Source organism: Callorhinus ursinus, unplaced genomic scaffold (assembly GCF_003265705.2).
Source record: "Callorhinus ursinus isolate GAN/ISIS: 27379988/994484 unplaced genomic scaffold, GSC_fseal_2.0 scaffold35, whole genome shotgun sequence".
Taxonomy (NCBI): Eukaryota; Metazoa; Chordata; class Mammalia; order Carnivora; family Otariidae; genus Callorhinus; species Callorhinus ursinus.
Genome location: NW_027397097.1, coordinates 12,589,756 through 12,610,529, shown reverse-complemented (window position 1 = coordinate 12,610,529; position 20,774 = coordinate 12,589,756). Strand labels below are relative to the sequence as shown.

The 20,774-nt window shown below is 39.2% G+C and overlaps 2 protein-coding genes and 1 long non-coding RNA gene across 6 annotated transcripts in view; 1 reads left to right on the top strand and 2 right to left on the bottom strand.

Moving 5' to 3' along the window:
* Window positions 1-2,664, bottom strand: part of LOC141370472 (uncharacterized) — a 24,379-nt gene extending 21,715 nt beyond the window's left edge. The window contains exon 1 of the long non-coding RNA XR_012374524.1: window positions 2,417-2,664. This is a non-coding gene — a long non-coding RNA (uncharacterized lncRNA). The remainder of the gene's footprint in view (window positions 1-2,416) is intronic.
* The window catches only part of CCDC90B (coiled-coil domain containing 90B), a 37,214-nt gene extending 28,667 nt beyond the window's left edge, over window positions 1-8,547 (top strand). For all 3 annotated transcript variants that reach the window (XM_073879799.1, XM_025894260.2, XM_073879800.1), the window contains exon 9: window positions 8,065-8,547. Coding sequence is in view for 2 of the 3 variants with exons in the window: in XM_025894260.2 (XP_025750045.1) it covers window positions 8,065-8,120 (56 nt within the window). In the remaining variant the exon portion in view is untranslated. The remainder of the gene's footprint in view (window positions 1-8,064) is intronic.
* Window positions 8,548-11,153: 2,606 nt separating this feature from the next.
* Window positions 11,154-20,774, bottom strand: part of ANKRD42 (ankyrin repeat domain 42) — an 89,381-nt gene continuing 79,760 nt past the window's right edge. Inside the window, exons 9-12 of one of the 2 annotated variants that reach the window (XM_073879797.1) lie at window positions 18,370-18,496; window positions 15,887-16,028; window positions 12,189-12,271; window positions 11,154-11,454 (exon numbers count right to left, since the gene is read on the bottom strand). In XM_073879797.1, coding sequence (XP_073735898.1) covers window positions 11,406-11,454; window positions 12,189-12,271; window positions 15,887-16,028; window positions 18,370-18,496 — 401 coding nt within the window. In that variant the 3' untranslated portion in view covers window positions 11,154-11,405. The remainder of the gene's footprint in view (window positions 11,455-12,188; window positions 12,272-15,886; window positions 16,029-18,369; window positions 18,497-20,774) is intronic. The other variant, XM_073879798.1, reaches the window with a different exon arrangement.

Below are 20,774 nucleotides of genomic sequence, written 5' to 3'. Positions count from 1 at the left end.
AGAGGGCGCCTGGGTGGCTCAATTGGTTAAGCGACTGCCTTCGGCTCAGGTCATGATCCTGGAGTCCCGGGATCGAGTCCCGCATCGGGCTCCCTGCTCAGCAGGGAGTCTGCTTCTCCCTCTGACCTTCTTCCCTCTTGTGCTTTCTATCTCTCATTATCTCTCTCTCTCTCAAATAAATAAATAAAATCTTTAAAAAAAAAATAAAATGTATAGATATTGTGAGAGGCATAGGTGGGCTTTGATTTTTTTTCTAGGGTTGCATTTCTGGTTTTATAGAGATTTGTAAGACAAAGACAGTTGTTACTAATTCGCACAAAATTGGATTATGGCCTGAATATCAGGGGCTTGGCCTGTTTTTTTAACTAAATTTGCTTTATATCAATCAGATTTTTAACTAAAATTTTAATCAGAAACTTTATGCCTTTGCAAAATCTTTCTGAAGCACTTTAACAAAAGCCTTTTTACTGGGTATACAGTTCACCCTTGGCTTTTCTGTTGGCCCCTGAGTATTGGCATTTCACAAACCATTTGTAGGAGGGTCTAGGAGCAATTTTGGTCATTGTTCCTCTCCGAAGGGGGGCTGTGAATAGTCTAAATTTGGTAGGATTGTCTGAAAGTAGAGGTAAAAGGCCTTTACACTTTAAAAGATTTTCTGCTATCCAGGGAACACAATTTCTTTTGTGGCAGGTGGTCTAGGATTTACTTCTGAAGGACATTGCATAGGAATGCCTAAAGCTGGCAGAGCCTGATTCCAGAGCCCTGGAAGATAGGAGCAAAGAGAGCCTACTGCCAGTCTTGGGTGCTTTGGTTAACATTTCTTCTCTGGCTTTCAGCATTTATATGAGCAACCTGTATACTTTTAACCTAGAGATTAGGCCAGAGTTCTCTGAGAATCCTGAAGGTAAATGGAAATGAAAACAGATGAGGCTGGATTTTAAGAAGGGGCATTTATGTTGGATATGGACATTGATTTTTGTCTGAAGTCTGATTTCATCTTGTCAGGGGAGTCCCTAAGGCTAGCCATTATACTAATACAATTGAGAGCTGTCTATAAAATAGATATTTTTAAACCTGTACCTCTGAAACAAATAATACATTATATGTTAAAAAAAGAAGATAGTAGGAAGGGAAAAATGAAAGGAGGGGAAATTGGAGGGGGAGACAAACCATGAAGGACTATGGACTCTCTCGAGAAGCAAACTGAGGGTTCTAGAGGGGAGGGAGTGGGGGGATGGGTTAGCCTGGTGATGGGTATTAAGGAGGGCACGTAGTGAATGGAGCACTGGGTGTTTTATGCAAACAATGAATCATGGAACATTACATCAAAAACTAATGATGTATGGTGATTAACATAATAAGATTAAAAAATATATATATAGCCAATTTAAAGGATCCATTGTCTAGGCAATGACAAATAAGATCTATCAGTAGTAACTCAAATCAATAAGCCTTTAATGGCTTAACCAAAGCCACAAGAGGCATCCAGAGAAGGGTGGAGATAATGTAGCTTCTGTGATCCGAAAGTTTACTCCCAAAATTAATCTAAGGAAACAAAGGCCTTCATTGCACAGGTATTAAGGATAATGCAATGAAAACCGTGTCTCTGATCTCCCACATAAATGTGAGACTCCTGTCACAAAACCACTAATCTTTGATACCAGGCAGGTGCTACTTAGGAATGGGACTTTCCAGCACTAACAACAAAGTTCCCTATGGCCTGGGACCTCTCATAAGAAACTCTGCTGAGAGGGGCATAGCTAGACAGGGTCAGAACCCATCTATTCAACTGGCCATCAAGGTGTACCCTCTGGAGAGTGGAGACCAAAAAGAATATTCTCAATGGTCACAAAGCCAAGCTCTGAAGACCTAGAATAAGACAAAAGGAAAAAAACCATCCAGTTTTTCTTGTAGCTAAGCCTTGGGGTCTCTTGGAGCTACACTAATACCTGGGAGGCTTATGCTATGGATTGTGTGTTTTACAGTCTACCTTGTTGCACAGAAGTTTTCTGGAACTTGGCAAGTGACCTGTGTCAATCTAAGCTGTCCAGGACCAACTTATCTTAGCATGGGAGTCTTTGAGCTAGGTGCCAAGCACTCTACTGGCTTTTAAGTGCCAAACCTGTGCCCACCAATTTTGTGGCTTTGGCCTCCAAGATGTCCCTTAGCAACAGCCTTTACCTCACATATGACAAATGACATAAAAGACACAGGAAAACAAAGTCCCTGGGATGAATTGGATCCATAACCAAGGAGTACTCTACTAAATTTACCAACAGTCATTAAGCCCAAGGAACTAGTTCCACAAATATTTTCTCCTGCTCATCTTCATTTAGAAAAAGGGTTCCCACCACTCTTGTTCTTGACTCAGATTCCACAGAGATTTCCAGGAGATACACGTGATAAGAAATCTTACCCTCTGCTGGCTATATGTCAGATTTCCCAAGGATCTCTCTGCTGCAGCAATGCTGGGGGAGAGTGGTATCCAGTGAGTTTAAAGCATCCTGCTGTTTATACCAACTGTCAGGAAGAAAGAATGTCCTTGCCCTTCAAGGTTCTTCTTGCTGGATCAAGAATCAAATTGACATGACACATTAACAGGAGAAAATCAAACTTAGTTTCATATGGACATGGGGAATCCACAGACATGAAATCCCAACGACAGGCAACATGAAGCTTACATGACATCCTGAGCTAAGGAGAGGGGTTACAGATCCTGGGGATAGAGAGGGGAGGAAGGTCCATTAGCACCAGTCAAATTCAAACAAGTCAGAGACTGGAGGGAATCATCTTTTTAAGCCAAGCAAGCTGTTTTTTCATCTTTCGTAACTGAGTTTCAGCTTGCCCAGAAGAGTTGCTCTAGGCATAGTAGGTGGTCACCAGAGCATAGACACCACTTTGCTCAGCTAAAAAATAATCGAGAGCTATTCTATTATCAAGGACAACTTTGGCTACAGAATCTAAGGATCTTTGTTGGGCTGCTATTTTTTTTAGCAGCAAATTTTATAATTAAGAATTAAGGAGAAGTTCTTAATCATAGTCTCATTTATATATTTATCCCTAAACAGGGAAATAGGGATTTGCCAAAAGGAGTGAATCCTGAATCAGAAAAGCATCCTGGTATAAATCCTTTAAACTTAGGGGAGTCGAAACAATGCAGTGTCTTATTTTGCTGGTGAAAAGTTAAAGGCCTTTATTTACACAAAACAAGACAAACATGTACCTCAACACACCAGCAGTAACGAAAATATGTCACTGCAGACTGTCCAAGAGAAGGCCATGCACACCACCAGCAGTTCCCAAACTGGACTCAAGCAGACTTCCTTCAGGGACTATGGACTAGAAATGAGGAAAGGACTAAACCAGTAAACCCCAGTAACAGGGGGAAGGATTCCAATGTGGAATTGTAGACTGAACCAAGGGCTAAGTCCATTAGAGCCTTGTTAGTCTAGACTGATTCATTAACCCTGGACTGGAAAGCCAATTAGATGGGTGGCTTGAACCCAAAAAGCAGAGCTGAAACTGAGAGACTTACCAAGGGCCCTCAAATGACAAGAAAGTGAACTCTCAGCATTTGCGGGGTGCCATACCTGTGTTTCTCATTGTCCCCAAAAGCCAATAGATGTTTGCTTCAGATCTCACTGTTGCCACCAAATCTGTTAAAAAAACAAACCTAGTAAATTTGAAGATCTAATTGGCTTTATTAAATCATTCATGAACTGGGCAGCGTCTCATTTAGCCAGTAGAGGGGAGCTCCCAGGAGTTGTACAAAATGTAAGGTTTTGGGGCACCTGGCTGGCTGGCTCAGTTGAGAGAGCATGTGACTCTTGATCTTGGGGTCATGAGTTTGAGCCTCATATTGGGTATAGAGATTACTTAAATAAAACTTAAAAAAATGGAAGGTGAAAAGGAGAGTTGGGCAAGTAGGTTATTAGCAAAAGGATTGTTCCAAGCAGTCACTTTCCCTTAGTGGAAGAGCAGGAAGTTTTATGCAGATCACTTCATCTTGTGGGGGATGGAGAGGACTCATGTGGCAGACTCCTCGCTGATCCACAAAATTCCTGACTGACTGGTTAAAACCACACTAAGGTTTAAACTACAATCAGATATTAAGCCCCAGTTTGGGGGCTTGGCCTAATGGGGCCTGTGGTTTTAACATTGTGTTTGTCAGAGAAAGTAATTGCTGTCATTTGATATTGAGACCTGTTAGCTCCTATCTCCCAGGGTAACCATGGAGCACAAAAGAAAAAGAGCTAGAACAAACACATTTCCTTTATCATTTGGCAGTGCTGGAAGAATAGAAGTTTAACAGGCAGTAAGTTTAAGATAGAAGTTTAACTGGTGACTCTGCAACCTACTAATAGGAAAACGCATATGGATATCAAAGAAATATATAAAAACAAGTACAAAGTGATGCAAAGATAAATTGGTTATTCCACAATGGAATAAAAGAAATGAAAATTTTACTTTTATTCCTATGTTTTTCCATAAGGACTTACAGAGAAAAATCACTAAAACAGAGGCAAAAACCATAGCAAGCATAGGGGGAAAATTACCCTTTACTTTGAATCCGGTTGAGTACAATTAGAGACCCAAAAATTAGATTGTCACATACTGAGCTCTTCAAGTACCATGTGACTGACAGTTACAGGGCCCGAAGGAGTGAGAAGAGTGCCCTACTTTTGTAGTACTTTTCTCTTTCTTTTTATAAAAAGTAATGTGTTTTACTATTAGAGTATATCTCTTTCTAGGCCTTTTCTTCTGTATATAAATATTGCAGATTATTAAAAATAACTAGATTGTATTGTACAGACTACAGCTTTTTCAAATTTAACCAAATGTTTTAAGTATCTTTGCTTATCAAGGTATATGTATGTTTTTACTAGAAAGTATTCCATTATATGAAAATGCCATAATTTATTTCTCCAAACCTGTTAGCAAACATTCTCCCAATTTCTCATTATAAACGATATTGTACCTAACAGCCATGTGTGTGACACGCACATGTGCGCGCACACACACACATATCTTTTTGCCCTTATGCTAGTAGTTCTATATAATTGTTTAGGACCATCTAAAATTGGGGGTCCAAAAGATACGCACATTTAAGATGGTTTATGTTACTGAATTGTTGTCCAAAATAAAACTGCTGATTTATACCATCAGTGGTTTTCTGGGCAGCCTCTATGAGTGAAGGTGGAGCCCCCAGCCCTTAGCTGATACATACCTCCTTTACTTTCTTCACCTTGAATCTTTTAAAATATTTTCTCTTTTTAAAATAGCTTCTGTTGAAGATTGATTTGAAAAAGAGTTCTAAGGCTAAAGTAAGTTTTGAAAACCACTATTCTAGCAAAGTCTCTAACTAGAGATCTTCAGTTCACTGCTGATGCTCAGGGGAAATTACAAAATAGCCCAGTTTGCAGTGTTCATTCTCACTTTCAAAATAGATCTCAGAGCAACCTAGGTTAGGAGTAGCTTCCGATTCTACTCAGCTTCCTCTAAGAGTGTTTACCTAGATCGGTATCTTAGTTAAAGTCCCTTTACCCTCGGTTTGAAGATGGTGGTGATCTCCAAAAAGCTTTCTTTCAGTAGTGGCTGAATGTAAGGCAGACTTGAATAGACTTAGTGGAAGTGACAAAAGAAATTAACATGTCATTGTTTACAAAAATACTTTTTCTGAGTTACCTTCCTTTTCCTTTTTTCACTGAGGATTTGCAACCAGCCATTCTGAAGGCGTTTTCTTTTTTCGACCTTATCCTTCAAATCTGTTACTGCTGCTGTTGTTGTTAAGCCTTTTAGGAAATTAAAATTCCGTAATCTTTGTGGAAAGGTAACGTCATGAGTGGATCCACTGAGTGTAGAATACCTGAGATGTTGCCAATAAAACAATAATATTTCACTTATTCACATACCTAATTTAATCAAGAGCAGAGGGGGAAAAATGAAAAAAGATACTAATAAAGCCCGAGCATTCAAGATCTTGGATTTCCTTAGAGAAGAAACCCTTACAAAATTATAAATTGTAATCAGTTTGGTTATTTGGTTTCCCAGCATTATCATACATACAAGACTCTTACTTTCAGTGATCATACATCCAGCTTGAACTAGCTTAGGCATAAAAAGAAAATATATTAGTTTACATATTGAATTATGGAAGGGCACAGGTATAGCTTGACCTCAGGGATAATTGGAATCACAGTTTACTCTGTATCTTGTCTCTGAATATCTGCCTCATCCTCTTATGCCATCTTTCTCCAATCCATTGGAAACATGGCTACTAGTAGTGTCCAGATTCCTATCATTCGAGTTTCGCCAACCAAGAAAAATTACCCCTTTCCTTATTTCCAATTCAGAACAGCCCTGGGAAGGCGTCTGAATGGCCCATTTTTGAGTCAAACACCACCCTTTGACCCAGATCACTGTTGCCAAGGAGAGAAGCACTCTAAGATAATGGCCGTTCCAGGTGATCGATATAGTTAATGCGGCAGATTCTGTTCTAAACAGACAAGAAGACAAGCTAACATTACAGAGTACTTAAGAGGTACCAGATACACGCTCACCTGAGCATCCTATGTAGGGATGTGTCCTTCACAGGCCACGGAAGATAACAAAGGTGAAAGCAATTTGGGTAGCAAAATAACACCAGTGAGACATAGTAACCACTCAGAACAGAAACTTCAATACAATAACCATTGTGTTGTATATTCTAAAAAGGAATGAAATGCCTCCTTCCTCACAACAAATTAAGTGTTCATTTGGTAGTCTAAGAAAATTTATCAGCTGTTTGGGTTAGCAGAGAATATATTCGCCTACACAGCACTGTATGGCTTCAAGAAATGACAAATCAGATTGAATCCTTCAAGTGGCGAGAGGTAAGATGAACAGAATGGTTTTTAAACAGTAACTCTGGACTCAGGTACACATAATGTTGAGTCCCTGTTCCACCACTTGCCAGCAATTTATAACTTTGGGCTGGTTGCCTTATCTCTGCAATGGGATAAGATCACCAATCTTATATGGTTTTAATTGTGGTTAAATAAGGTAATGTATATAATTGCTCAGCACACTGCTGTGGAACATGGTAAAGAGTATAGGATCCAATGGATGAATGTATAATTGACCAGAATGTATAACTGACAAGAAACTTAAGTGTTACTCTTTTTCCTCAAATATCCAGCCTCCCTGTGTGTCTTAGGCCTAATCCCATTTCTTAAAATTAAGGAAATGAAAAAAAAAAGGAAATGACCTTGTTATTAACCAAATTTCAATTAGTTATTAGGATCAAATGGGATAATGTGTAGAGTTATATGTTTAAATTACAGTAGCTTTACTATGAAAGGCTGTTTCTTGAATCTTTAGTCATAAAAGTTTGCCATTCATCTCTGGGTCTCTATTTTAAAAGTCAAGGCTATTTAAACAAACTAGAAACTAGGGAGTCCCTGAAAGCCTCACCCAGATTTAATTTCTTAAAGGAGAACAAAAAGGTTTTCTGTCCAGAATCTAGCAAAGAGTAGGTGGCACATTAACTACTTTAAAAGCCTTTTCTTCTACCTGCAATTTTTTAGAAGATCTTCATTAAAATTCCATGTACAAATTTTTTATAATCATGAAATTGTTTTTAAATGTACTGAAAAGGCAATTAAAGTTTTCTTCTCATGGATGATATGGCTGTCCATTTTATTACATCATTTTTTAATTCCGGTAAGATGGTTTTCCCACTTAATAAGATCTAAAATTAGATTGCATAATTATTTAGTAGTCATTGTTAATACTAATGTTAATGACTTGAAGCACTGTTTATAGATTCTAACTGACATAATTTGTAAACTATCCTTGTTCTGGTTTAAAATATAGGAAGCTTTTAAGAATTGGTATTTATCCTACCCTAAAGGATATACTTTATCCTTAGCGTAATTTTCTGGGAATAAAAAACCTAAGGTAGAAAACTGGTTGGACTTCCTTTGTTTTTTGCTCTTCGTTTAATTTGAAGATGACATTATCGTGTCTGTCTCTGCAAAATAATATCAAATGTGAAACCCATAAAACGGTATCTTCTTTTCACAGCCTCAGTGTTTACTTGCCTGGCAATAGCATTGGGATTTTACAGAATCTGGAAATAGTAGAGCTACCATATTATGCTGCTGTGGACTTAGAACACTACACCAGGATGCATTTATTCTGAACATGGAAGTTGTGGCAGATACTCAATACAAGGTTATTCAGAGTACATATGGACTAAAAAATACTTTAAAATGGGAAGATGTGCTTTGAGTTTGTGTTTTTTATGTGTCTTTATTTTATTATGTTGAAAAGCTGTCATTCAAAACCTGATTGATTTGAGATAGAGGCTTTTTGTCTTTATCCTTTTCATAGTTCATAGAAACTGATCCAGAGTTTTCTTGTGTTTGCTTGAATAATGTATTTTGTAATGTCTGCTGCAAATTTAAAAACTATTCCCAAGCCTACATACTTGTAATTGTATTCAGCTTCCCTGGTAACTACTGCACAGTTACCTTTTCATAGAAAATAAAATCTTGTTTTAACAAAGTTGTTTGGATTTTAAAGGCAACTTACCATATATGGAGATTGGGTTTCTTAGTAGTGAATTAAAACATTGAACTTTAAAATAATGTGTGCCCTAGTTCAACTGTAGGACATTTGGTATGAAATCTTCGAGTTGCTATGTCTTGAGCTCTGATTATTACATATACTTCATTTTTTTGATTCACAAAAACCAGTTTATCCCTGCTTCTTAGGAACCCATCTTAAATTTACATAAAATGAAGAGGGTTTTTTGGGTTTTTGTTTGTTTTTTATGAGTCACTTAAATTCAGTAAACTATTTGGTGACTAAGTAGACCAAGCAGGGTTATATAAGGACTAGCCAAGAGTCAGTAAAAACCCTTCACCGTATTTGAAAAACAAAGTTTATAATTCCCATTTCGTCAATCTTTAAGAATTCCGATACATGAATATTTAAAAGTATGCAGTATTTTTTTAATATGAAGAAAAAAAAATGAGGCAATGGAAACAGCAATGGTCACCAACGCTGAACTTATTGTTGTTTTGTTGAATAATAGCTACCACTGCCTATACAAGGGGGACTGTGCTAAATAATATATAGCAACTCACCTTTTTTTTTTTTTTCAAAGTGGTGGTATTATCCTTATTTTACAGCTGAAAAAACAAGCTAAATGAAGTTAAGGTCACACAGTTGTAACTCACACAACTGAGGTTGCCAAGGCTATACAGCAGACAAGCCACACAGTCTTTAAATTCCAGTCTTTAAATTCTTTCTTACTCGGTATTCTAGTCATCTACAAGTTGAGCCTCTATCTTGATAGATGGACAAATAATCTAAGGCATGGGAAAAAAACATTTCTACTTACATCTCTCTAACGTCTTTTTCACTTCTGTTTTTGTGTTTCACTAACATAATGTGGCATAATGTGTATATATATATATTTGGTCTTTGTCCCCAATTCCTGTTCTCCTAAAAACCTTGTACTTTCTTGATAGGGGTAATTACAAGCTTCTGTTTTCTTGGCACAAAGCTCCTAAAATCCTCCAGATCTCCTGAATGGTAAGAGTGTATTCTGCATGCTGAGGGGATAGGTGGCTGGGAGCCCTTCTGTAACCAGAATGGGGACTGGTTGCCAAATAGACCAAGGCATGATTATAGATTGGAACTTTTCAGCCTCCCTGATCTCCCAACTCAACCTCTGGGAAAGGGCGAAGACAGGAGAGGAGCTGAAGGTTGAGTTCAGTTCCCACTTGTCAATGCACTGAATACATTGGTGCTAGGAGGGCGGCACACAGAAGGAAGTCATGGGAGCCCCATGCACCTCTCACTCCACACCTCGTCTTACGCGTCTCCGGTGGGCTGTTGCTGAGATGTATCCTTTCTATTAAACTGGTGACACTCAAGTGTTTTTCTTCTGAGCTCTGTCAGTCATTCCAACCAACTGTGGAATCTGAGGAGGGGGTTCAGGAAACCCCCAGATGTATCACTGATTAGTCAGAAGTACCAGTGACAACCTGGGATTTGAAAAAGGGTGTCTGAAATGGCGACATTCTTGTGGGACTGAGCTTTTAACCTGTGGTCTGACGCGAACTCTGGGAAGTTAGTATCAGAAATGAATTGTTGAACACCCAGACGGTGTCCAGAAAATCCAAGAATTGGTTGTGTTGGAAAACACCACACATAACAGAATAATACATATATGTGATTTATGATTAAATACATATAATTTCAGGATTGTATTAACAATTTTGATTCAGCAGCTATAATACCCAAAATAATAATGGTTTAAAGAACAAAGAGGTTTAAGTTCTCTCTTACCTACAGTCTAGGTATAAGCTTTCCCAGGCTAGTATGTCGGCTCCATGGTATCCAGGCGCAGGATCCTTTTTATCTTACTGTTCTACCATCCCTGGTGTTGCCCTCATTCACAAGGTCCCATGACTCACCACCATATCCACATCCCACAAGCAGAAAGGGGCAAGATGTGGGCAAGCCCCTTCCCTTTAAGGTCATGACCCTGAGGTTATATACACACCATTTTTTGTCCATACTCTATTGGCCACAACTTGATGTTTTAGCTGCAAAGGAGATTGGGAAGTTAGCCTTTATCCTGAGCAGCCACAAGCCCAGGCAAATCCTAACACTGTGGAAAAAAGGGAGAACAGGTACTGGGGGACAACCAGGGAACCTCTTCCTTCAAGGGTGCACGCTTCTATGACAACACTCTTCTAGTTATTTCCTACCTCAGTGGTACAGAGAGAGACTGGAGATGTGGCCTTGAGAAAACTGGAGCAAGAATAACAAACTATGTACAGAGTAGGGATTCACCTTAGGGTCACCAGCCTGGAAGGAAGGCTGTGTCTAGTCCCAGAAGGTGAGAAACTGGGTTCGGGAATTCCTGTAGTGGTTAAGAATGCAGACTCTGAACTTTCCCCACTGAGGTGAGAATCCTGGCTTCACAGGGCTGTGTGATTCTGGGCAAATTACTTAATTCCCATCTGTAAAATACACCTATCTCCTACTGCTGTGGTGAGAATTAAAAGATAGTATGTGGAAAGGACTCGGCACAGGTCTCACACATAGTACGTACCAAATAAATGTTTTATTATAGATCGAAGGCCTCTTGCAAACCATAGAGAAACTAACAATGATCAAAAGGATAGGTGAGGCATTTTTTAAAACTGGCTTACAGACCTCCGACCAGCCTGAACTGGTCTCCCATGCAAATACGCTCATGTTAGGGCAAACTGGTCCCGATGATACTGTGTCAGAATGGCCTTTAAGCATCCACGGAAAGTACGTGCCAGGGTCCAGAGGGTGGGCAGTCGGGGGTGTGGTGAGAAGGCTGTGGCCAGCAAGGCCCAAAGCCAACAATCAGATCTTCAGGGTGCGGCAGATCTAGGCAACTGCCCCAAGACAGTAACAAATTGGCTACACGGAGGAGGAAGTGGGTAGAGTTAGAAAGGAGGGCATGAAGTCAGAATTGAAATGAAATGCTGTGGTGGTTTTTTTGGTCAGCAACATCAGGAGGCGGGGGAGGGAAGAGAGAATAACAAAGCCATGTATTTATTATCCTGTCCAGTCAGCCCCATTTTTATATTGCTTTCTTATAAAGCTTGCAAGACAGAACAATGGCTGAATTCTAAAACATTATTTAAATCAGTACTTTTAGCAAACATATTATGAGGTTTTTTTTTTTACAAGAGATTTTTATTTTATATAAAACTTAGTCCTGAGATATTTGGTTGCCCTTTTCTAAAATTTACTCGTCTTATTTGCATTATCTCCTGAGTCCAGATGCTTTTTTAAAAGTCATTTGAAAAGTTTAAAAATGATACTCTCTAATAAGTAAAAGATAATTTTTAATGTCTACATTTCTTTTGATTACTAGACTGTACCACCTTATATTTTAAAGTTTGTGTGAATACTTGCAAAATCAATTACTCATAAATATATAAAAAGTATTTGGGGAGGGGGAGTCCAGCTGAGTACATGTAATTTTAGCAATCCCTTTGATATTATATAACATATTTCTGCCTTCAGAATTGAAATACTATATAAGATTAACTCTGAGGAGAATTTATATAGATTTACATTTCTATCAATTTAAAAATAAAAGAGAAAAATCAAGCAAGTTTATTTAAAGTTATTTCACTGATCAGTACCTTCTCACAAAAACTCCCCCAGAAGACACCTTTTTCTTAATTCGCCTCTTCTCTTTGCTTGACTCACAAGAAGAGTCATCTTCCTACAAACAGGAAAAGAGGGCCAAATGAGAAAGCTACACTAGACACAATTTCATCTTTCTACATTATCTGTTCCACAAGAAAAAGTTTAACCATACTAATATTTTCAACTCTGGATTAAATTTCTTTTGGGATTTTGTGTAAGTAAATTTTCCAATCTGAAGTACCAGTACATCATATTCTGTGCTGACTCACAGACTAGGGGACACCTAGAGAAATCAACCAGTCCTGTCTCTACCCGAATACATCCCCAAAAGAGAATGCCTAGTTATTTCTGCTTTTATCTTACCCTAGCACTTCTCAATATACTGCTAACTGACATACGCAGTGTTAGAAAGGCCTCCTCTGGATTCGTTGCAAGCCCTGTAGTGCTAGGAATCACATTTCTTGGTTCCTCCATTCCCTCCTCTGTGTTCACACAGCCTTCTTCTGCCCACTGTGCCTGCCACCACTGTTCCCAAATATTTCTCATCCAGCACGGTATTCTCAGGACCCCGCACAGAAGATTCACTTAATGAATGCCATGGAAAGGAGCAAGAGAGGGCTAGAAATACAGTGGATGTTCAGTGGATGTTAGTCATCTATGAATAATTCTCCCTGCACCCAGCTGGTCAGGACAGAGCTGAATGCAAGGGCTCCAAGAATAGCACAAGGCACAGGGCCATGGGCAGAGCCCACCCCTGGACTGAGTATTCCCCAAGCTGTTCCTGCCCACACCCTTGGGCTATAAAAAGTTACTGTTATCAAAACAGTAATAGTTATTATTATCAAAAACTAGTTAAGTGCATTACATATGTCAAACTACCCTAAGAAACTACCCTGAGAAATTTTTTCCTGGAGAGAAATTATACTATTACAGATTGTTATTTGGGGGGGGGGGGAAGTCTTAAAGGTACAGCTGAATGTAACCATAGGTCCTGACCAGAAGGTGGCAGGAGATTGAGGCAGAATTTCTTGAAGAATCAATGAGCACTGAATGGAAAGTTCATTTCATTTCTACTTTATATATTTACAGTCCCAAATAAACAAATTCCTCTACTTGGAGAAACACTGGGCTCTATACATTTATCTACTGACAATGTTTATTAAACTCGAATACAGAAAATGAAGGAAAAAGAAAAGATATGTAGAAGGGGGAATATACTACCATGAATACTATTGGTAGAAAATACCTCAGTATTTCCACGCAGTATTTCATTTAACATCAATACAATCTCGTGAGATAGGTTTTCCCCTTTTTAAAGATGAAATTGAGACTCAGAAGCTTTTGCAGAAAAGCAGTGCCAGGCCTGCAGCACCATTAGAGGTCGGTGACATTTGCTCATTTACAAAAATTTGATTAACCTAAAGCAGGACTGCAAAAAAAAAAGGGGGGGGGGCCCAGACGACAGGGCGCTCGAGTCAGTTCTCCTGAAAACCTACGCATTGTTGGTAGAGAGCAAAGTTTTGAGGGAGGATGTGCTGGAGAGCATGGAATCGAACTTGACGCTGAAAACACACTTCAGGGTAAGAAAATATTTTATTTTATTTTATTTTTTTTTAAAGATTTTATTTTATTTAATTGACAGAGAGAGAGAGACAGAGAGAGAGGGAACACAAGCGGGGGGAGTGGGAGAGGGAGAACCAGGCTTCCTGCCGAGCAGGGAGCCCGATGTGGGGCTCGATCCCAGGACCCTGGGATCATGACCTGAGCCGAAGGCAGTCGCTTAACCAACTGAGCCACCCAGGCACCCCGGGTAAGAAAATATTTTAAACAGCCATCAAAAAAACCAAAGTTTTCTAGGCAGACAAATCAATTTGCAATGACTCAAAAGAAGGTGAGGCTTGGGTAATCTCTTTAAGACCTAGGAGCGGGACAAAGCAACACACGCTCCTGTCACGGCGGCGGGGTCGGCGAAGTGCCTGCCCCCGGGTGATAAGGCAACAACAGGGCTGGGACTGCCCGCGGTCGTTAACGGAAGGTAAGTGTCCGCTAGTCCTCTAGCCCACAGCCTGTGACTGTGAGGGCTGGCCTCGCTGTACCAAAGTCCCCCCGGGGGCTGAGAGCGGTACAAGGTGAGCACCGCAAAAATGAAGAGAATGGGTTGTTATAATTAATTACGTCTCTTGGAAAATTAAGGACTGGTGAGATACCAAAACTCCGCGAAAGCATCTGAATTTGTACATGCAGAGAAATACACATACGTGTTTGTAAATGCATCGCACAGTGTGTAACAGGCATACCAAACCGTTGCCAGTAGCCTCCTCCGGAGACTGGGATTTGGTGCGGGAAGGAAAAACTGCCCTGTTTTTAACATTTTACAACAAGCACATAGACTATTTTAATATTTTTAAAGTGGCTATTAAAGAGACTAATGATAAGTCTGTGCAAACTATAAGGAGCCAGGAAGGTTTTTTTTTTATCAATCAGGTTCGAGGTGATACAGATCTGGGGCAGAATTAAATCACCCGTGATGACTGAAGAAAACATCTCCGCCCGGAAGGAAAATACGAAGCGAACCTGAATCCCTACGCCGTGCTACAAGAACTTGCCCAAAGGCCACATCATGGCCGTCTTCACTCACAGAAGAGAGTGAGGGTCACAGAGTGTCCCCAGAGTGCTCTCTGCCTGTCCACTCTGAGACGAGGTGGCCCGAATTTCTTGCTGTTTTCATTCTATTCTCTATATTCTACCTGCTTTTCTGTATTTGTTCTTTGTATGTTTCTCATATTCATTTTTCAGCTTCCTTCTACATAGTTGTCCTTCCTGTCACTCTAAAGCATCTTTCTGTATTTTAGGGCTGTATTCTGAATTCCAAATTCATAATTCTAGCTAGAAATTATGAAAAGAGCTAAGGCTATGGGGTCAAAAGCTAGAAACTGAATACTGGTCCCACCATTACTAGCTGTGTGAATTTAGACAAGTCACTTAACCTCTCTGAGCCTCGGTTTCCTCACATATTAAATGAGGGCAGATCAAATGACATATGAAAACACAAAAACTTTGTAAAGGTGAAGTGTTACAAGTGTTAGCTTTCATTACTCTGTAATCTGAACAAAGGACGCTATGACAACTCCCACTCTGGCTCCTTTCTACTCTTCAAACTTCTCTTGAGGATATGCTCACTTTGGCAGCACATATACTAAAAACTTCTTTTGATGAGCTGAAGCTTTCTTACATGGATTCCATTCCACTTTATTTTGGCTATTTAGAATATTAAAATACACATACTCTAGGTACCTGAAAATTCTTATCACTCTGCTGATAAAAAAATATTTTTTCTTATATGTCTCAATAATACTTACACACACTTACGAATGAGGATGCTGTTCTAACCAGTACATATATGGATATATATGTATGCATGTGTGTGTACATATAAAGTTTTATATAGTTATATATATAAAGACATAGCTATGTAGAGAGATATATTCCTTTAGTCTTTACAACACTTTACAAAGTATAAATTATTATCTCCAGTTTAAAAATAAGGCAGAGAGGTTAAATGACTTGTCCAAACTAAAAAAGGTTGTGGCCAAGAATCAAACCCAAAGAGTCCCAGTCCAAAGCTTATGCTCTTAGCTACTCTTATCTACTACTTGTTGAGAGAGATAAATGTGTTAAGAAGGACACCAACCACAGCAAAGTTGGGGACCTGAATCCTTTCCAGTGTCTCCCTGAGTTGATCCACCTCTGCACGATACTCATCCAGCTGACCTTCTAATTTTTCTCTACGAAGCCGTTCATACTCCAGCTGGCCCTGCAGCTCCTTGATAGTCCTGTCAAAAAAAATTTTCTCAATCAATCTCCAGTATCAACTAATAATTATTTTTGGCCAGAGTAAAAAGCATCCGTGCATTGCATTTAAGGCAAATAAAACAAAGAAATAATTTATTTGACAAATATGAATCGGGAGTCTACTATGAGCTAGCACTGATCTAGACAGCAGGGATACAGCAAGGAAAAAACAGGCCAAATGTGCCCTCCTGGGGCTTACCTTAGCAGTGGAGGGAGAAAAACAACAAAGAAACAAGTAAATACATGGTATGGGGAAGGTGAAAAATGCTAAGGGCGAAAAAAATAAAGCAAGAAAGAGTAATATCAAATGTTGTCAAGGAGGGGATTAACACTTCGTACACAGTGGCCAGGGAAGGCCTTACTGAGAACGGATCTTCTGAACAGAGTCCTAAAGGAAATAAGAGAGGTAAGCAAGTAGACATCTGGGGGAAGAGCATTCCAGACAGAGGCAGAAGTATGCCTGGTGAACTGGAAGAAAAGCAGAAGCCAATGTGGTGTAGTAGTTTAAAGGACAAGTAGCAGGTCGGAGAGGCAAAAGGGAGCCAGAACAGGCAGCGCCTTGGAAGTCATAGCAAGGACCTAGACTCTCACTCTGAGCAAAGTGGGAAGCCACTGGAGAGTCTGAGCAGAGAAATGGCATGATCTCACTGAGATTTTTCTTTTGCTTTTGTCTTTTTTTAATGATCTACAAGTTACTATGAGTAAAATACACAAAAAGCAACTGAACAATTCATTGAGTTTTGATTAATGGGTAAACCCTGTAATCACCACCATGACCAAGATATAGATTTCCATTACCTCAGAAAGTTCCCCCATGTCCCTCCCAGGCAACCTTCATTTCCCATAGGAACCACATTCTGAATATCTATCATGTTAGATTAGTTTTGCCTATGCTTATAAATGAAACTGCATATTATATACTCTTATGTGCCTAGCTTCTTTTAGTCAAAAGTATGTGAGACTTACTGTACCTAGGTTTTAACATGATTACTCTGGACACTGTGTTGAGAACAGACTGCAGGGTATGGGGACTGGGAATTAGGGGGCAGGGACAGGAAGCTGGGAGACATATCAGGAAGATGTTAAAATAAATCCAGACAAGAGTTGATGTGACTTGAACCAGGGTATTTTTCTGTCTTATTGCTGGATGGTGGGGGGAAGAGAATTCCCAAAGCAGCCTGGGTAGGATATCAGGGTCCCAGAAGGGTGATCTAAGAGCATTCAGTAGTAGCTCTGGTATGGAAGTGTGTGGGGTTAAGACTGGTAGGAAGCCTAGAATTGAGCGAATAAGAAGGGAAAATCATTCCCAGGACATGGTAATACAACCATGCTTTGTTGTATTTTGACTCAGATCTAACAGATCACAACAAAATTAAGAGGACATCCCTCAAACCAATACTTACCCAGTTTTTCTTGACAATTAGACCTAAAAGAGGAGTTTGTACCTAAAGAATAAATGTCTTCAGATGTACTCAACACCAAGTGGAGAACCAATGCTAGAGAAGTATTAAAGCTCACTCAGAAGACACACTTCATTCTCAGCTGACATGAAAGTACATTCTGGCTCAAAGGCAAAGCAATCTTGAAAAAAAAATCTGTTCAAAATCACATTAATAGTATAACCATTTCACAGTGAAATGCTATTATTAGAGCTAGAAGTTCCAAATCATAATCCTCTTAAATAACAGGTTTGCAGTCCAACAGACTCAGGCTCAAATTCTGGCTCCACGTACCACTCTTCCAGTCCAATTGGATAGGAATGGTTAGAGATGGTTGGTTGAAAAGCTCAAAGTAGCTGTGGTTTCAAAAAAAAGTCTTGGGGTGCCTGGGTGGCTCAGTCAGTTGAGCATCCAACTCTTGATTTCAGCTCAGATCATGATCCCGGGGTCCTGGGATCAAGCCCCATGTTGGGCTCCATGCTTAGCAGGGCATCTGCTTGTGATTCTCCCTCTCCCTCTCCCTCTCCCCTTGCTTAAGCTCTCATTCTCTCTCTAAAATAAAGTTTTTTTAAAGTCTTTATAGAGTTTCAGTTTTACAAGATGAAAAGCATTCAGGAGATTGGTTGTACAAAAGTGTAGAAGTACTTAATACTACTGAATTGCACACTTAAAAATGGTTAAGATGATACATTTCATGTTATGTGTATTTTACCTTAACTAAAAATAATCTTAACACCTTCTCCATCTGGGGCCTTAAGAGAAAAACTGGATAGAACCTTACATTCTTTGCTAAGGATGGAAAAACAAGTTGTTCATCAACAAACCTTCACATAGCATTTAGAAAGGTAACTAAAACAAACCATTAGAGTTTTGAGGACATTACTTTTCAGACTCAAGCTGTTCTTTCTTCTGCTCTAGATCTTCTTCTGTTATCCCTCCCAGGTGTTTATAGTTGCTCTCAGCAATTTCCAGCATGTGTCTCAATTCAACAATTTTCTTATAAGCTCTCACTGCAAGACAAAGTTGAAGACGGACCTAGTTTATACAGACAACAGCTCATGGGCTCACAGGATGCTGCTCCTCAAATACATGCTTCTTCTAGAGCCAGTACCTGAGTACTCGGGGCAGAGGGGGGCGGTGTGTGTGTGTGTGTGTGTGGAAGGAAGGTGGCATATACATAGAAGGGTAAATATCAGTAACAAAAGAGCAGGATAAAAAATCATTGAAAGACCTAAATGGAGGATTCTTTTTCTGCTATTGGAGGATGTATCAAATTGATATGGCTATTAATACCATACACAGGAAGGTTTAAAGAAGACCACAGTTGCTTAGGATTAATGGTGTATTACAAGACCATGCATAATCTACTATATATAAGAAAATTAGAAAAACTGAAATACGGTTGATATATTTAAACCAGATCTAACCCAGCCTCCCAATTTTATGCTAGTCACTTGTAATATCTATTTATGCAAGAGAACACTGAAAGAAATATTGAGGGCTGCTTTTAGCTATTATCCACTACCAAAACTAGGATTTTTCTATTCTTTTTGGCAGTGGCTCTTAACTTGGGGTGATTTTCTCCCCCAAAGGACATGTGGCAACATCTGGAGACATTTTTGCTTGTCACACTTGGGGGACGGACAGGAATAGACGATTGGCATCTAGAGGCTTGGAATGCTATTAAAATCTTAAAATACAAAGGAGAATCCCCCTCAACAAATAAGCATGGCCCAAAATATCAATGGTGCAGAAGTTGAGAAACCCTGCTTTATGGGACCAAGTTAGCAGTCACAGCCTCTTCTCCCTAACACTTAACACTGTGATTTATCTCTCAGTAGGTTATAGAGCTACAGGTTCCAAACTGCATACATCAGAATCAACTGAGGTGCTCTTTAAAAATGTACATTTGTGTCCTGTACCAGACCTACAAGTTCAGGTATTATTGGTACTTAGTAAAAGTCCCTCAGACAATTTTGATGTGCAGACAGGTTTGGGAACCACTATAACTGCTAACAAGCAAGTAGAAACAATTAAAAAAAAGAAGTTACAGAAGAAAAGATCAAAAGAACTGTGGCTATTTAGCTTATATAATAATTCTTTAATATTTGAGGGCTATGTTTTGAAAGAGCTGCTCTATGGGGTCATAAGAGGTAAGAGGTAGGATTAAATGAGATTACTCCAGGAAGAGAGATTTTAACTCAACAAAGCAGAAACTTTTCAACAGAAACAATAAGAGCTTTCATGCATTTTTTGACACTATACTAACTTCCTTATACATTTTAATCCTCACAAGAACACTGTCAGATGAAAATGGGACCTCTGAGAAATAATGAGTATCTTGTCACTGAAGGTGACTAAAGTGGATGCTGGATGACATGTGACAGGAGTGTTGAGCCAACAGTCAAACTGCAAATGGGCATAGGGCTCTACAATGCCATAGCCTTAAGTATAATTTACTAAAGAATGCTTTGAATTAAGGCTCAGTTCCAGCAATTCTGGGATGACAAGAAATCCAATCAGTCCCCTGTAAGTTCTCTGGCAAAACCTAGTGTCCCAAGAAGAGGCCGTCTTGTCCTTTGGGTTTTGCTCTGGAATAAAATTAAATAGAGACAAGAAAACAGCACATGATTTCATACCTTCACCACCTGCAAACACACTAGGCAGGTATCAGTGAGCTTCACTGTATGGCAAGGGGTTAAGAATACATTTGTATCAAACACATCACAATAGGAAACTGTTCTAGTCACATTGTTGCTCTTTTCTAAAACATCTTTTCAAAATTTTGTGATTCACTGACAATGATCCCCTTAAACCATCTCTTACTCAAATAATTTCAGAAGTAAACTGTAAGTCTACAAATCAACTACTCATTTTATGAGGTCCTACATCCTTGCTCATTCTCAATAGAATTACCAAGAGTAACTTAAGCACAAATAAGAAAATAAAAAGTAGAAAAACCAAACTTCATCAAAATTAAAAACTTTTGCAAGATTCCAGTCCAAGATGGCAATGAAAGACTCTAAACTCACCTCCTACACAAACACACTAACTCTTCACCTATTTATAGAGCAGTTGCTCTATATGAATAAGTTATCTACTATATATAAGAAATAAGTGAATAAGTTCTTATTCACTATATGAATAAGAACCGAGGGCTGACTGAACAGCTTCTGCACAACAAAAGATGGAGAGACCACATAGAGAACAGCAAGAGAGACAGAGACATGGTAATGAAGGGAATCCCCATTCCTGATGTTATGAACTACAGTGGGAAGGGACTAACTA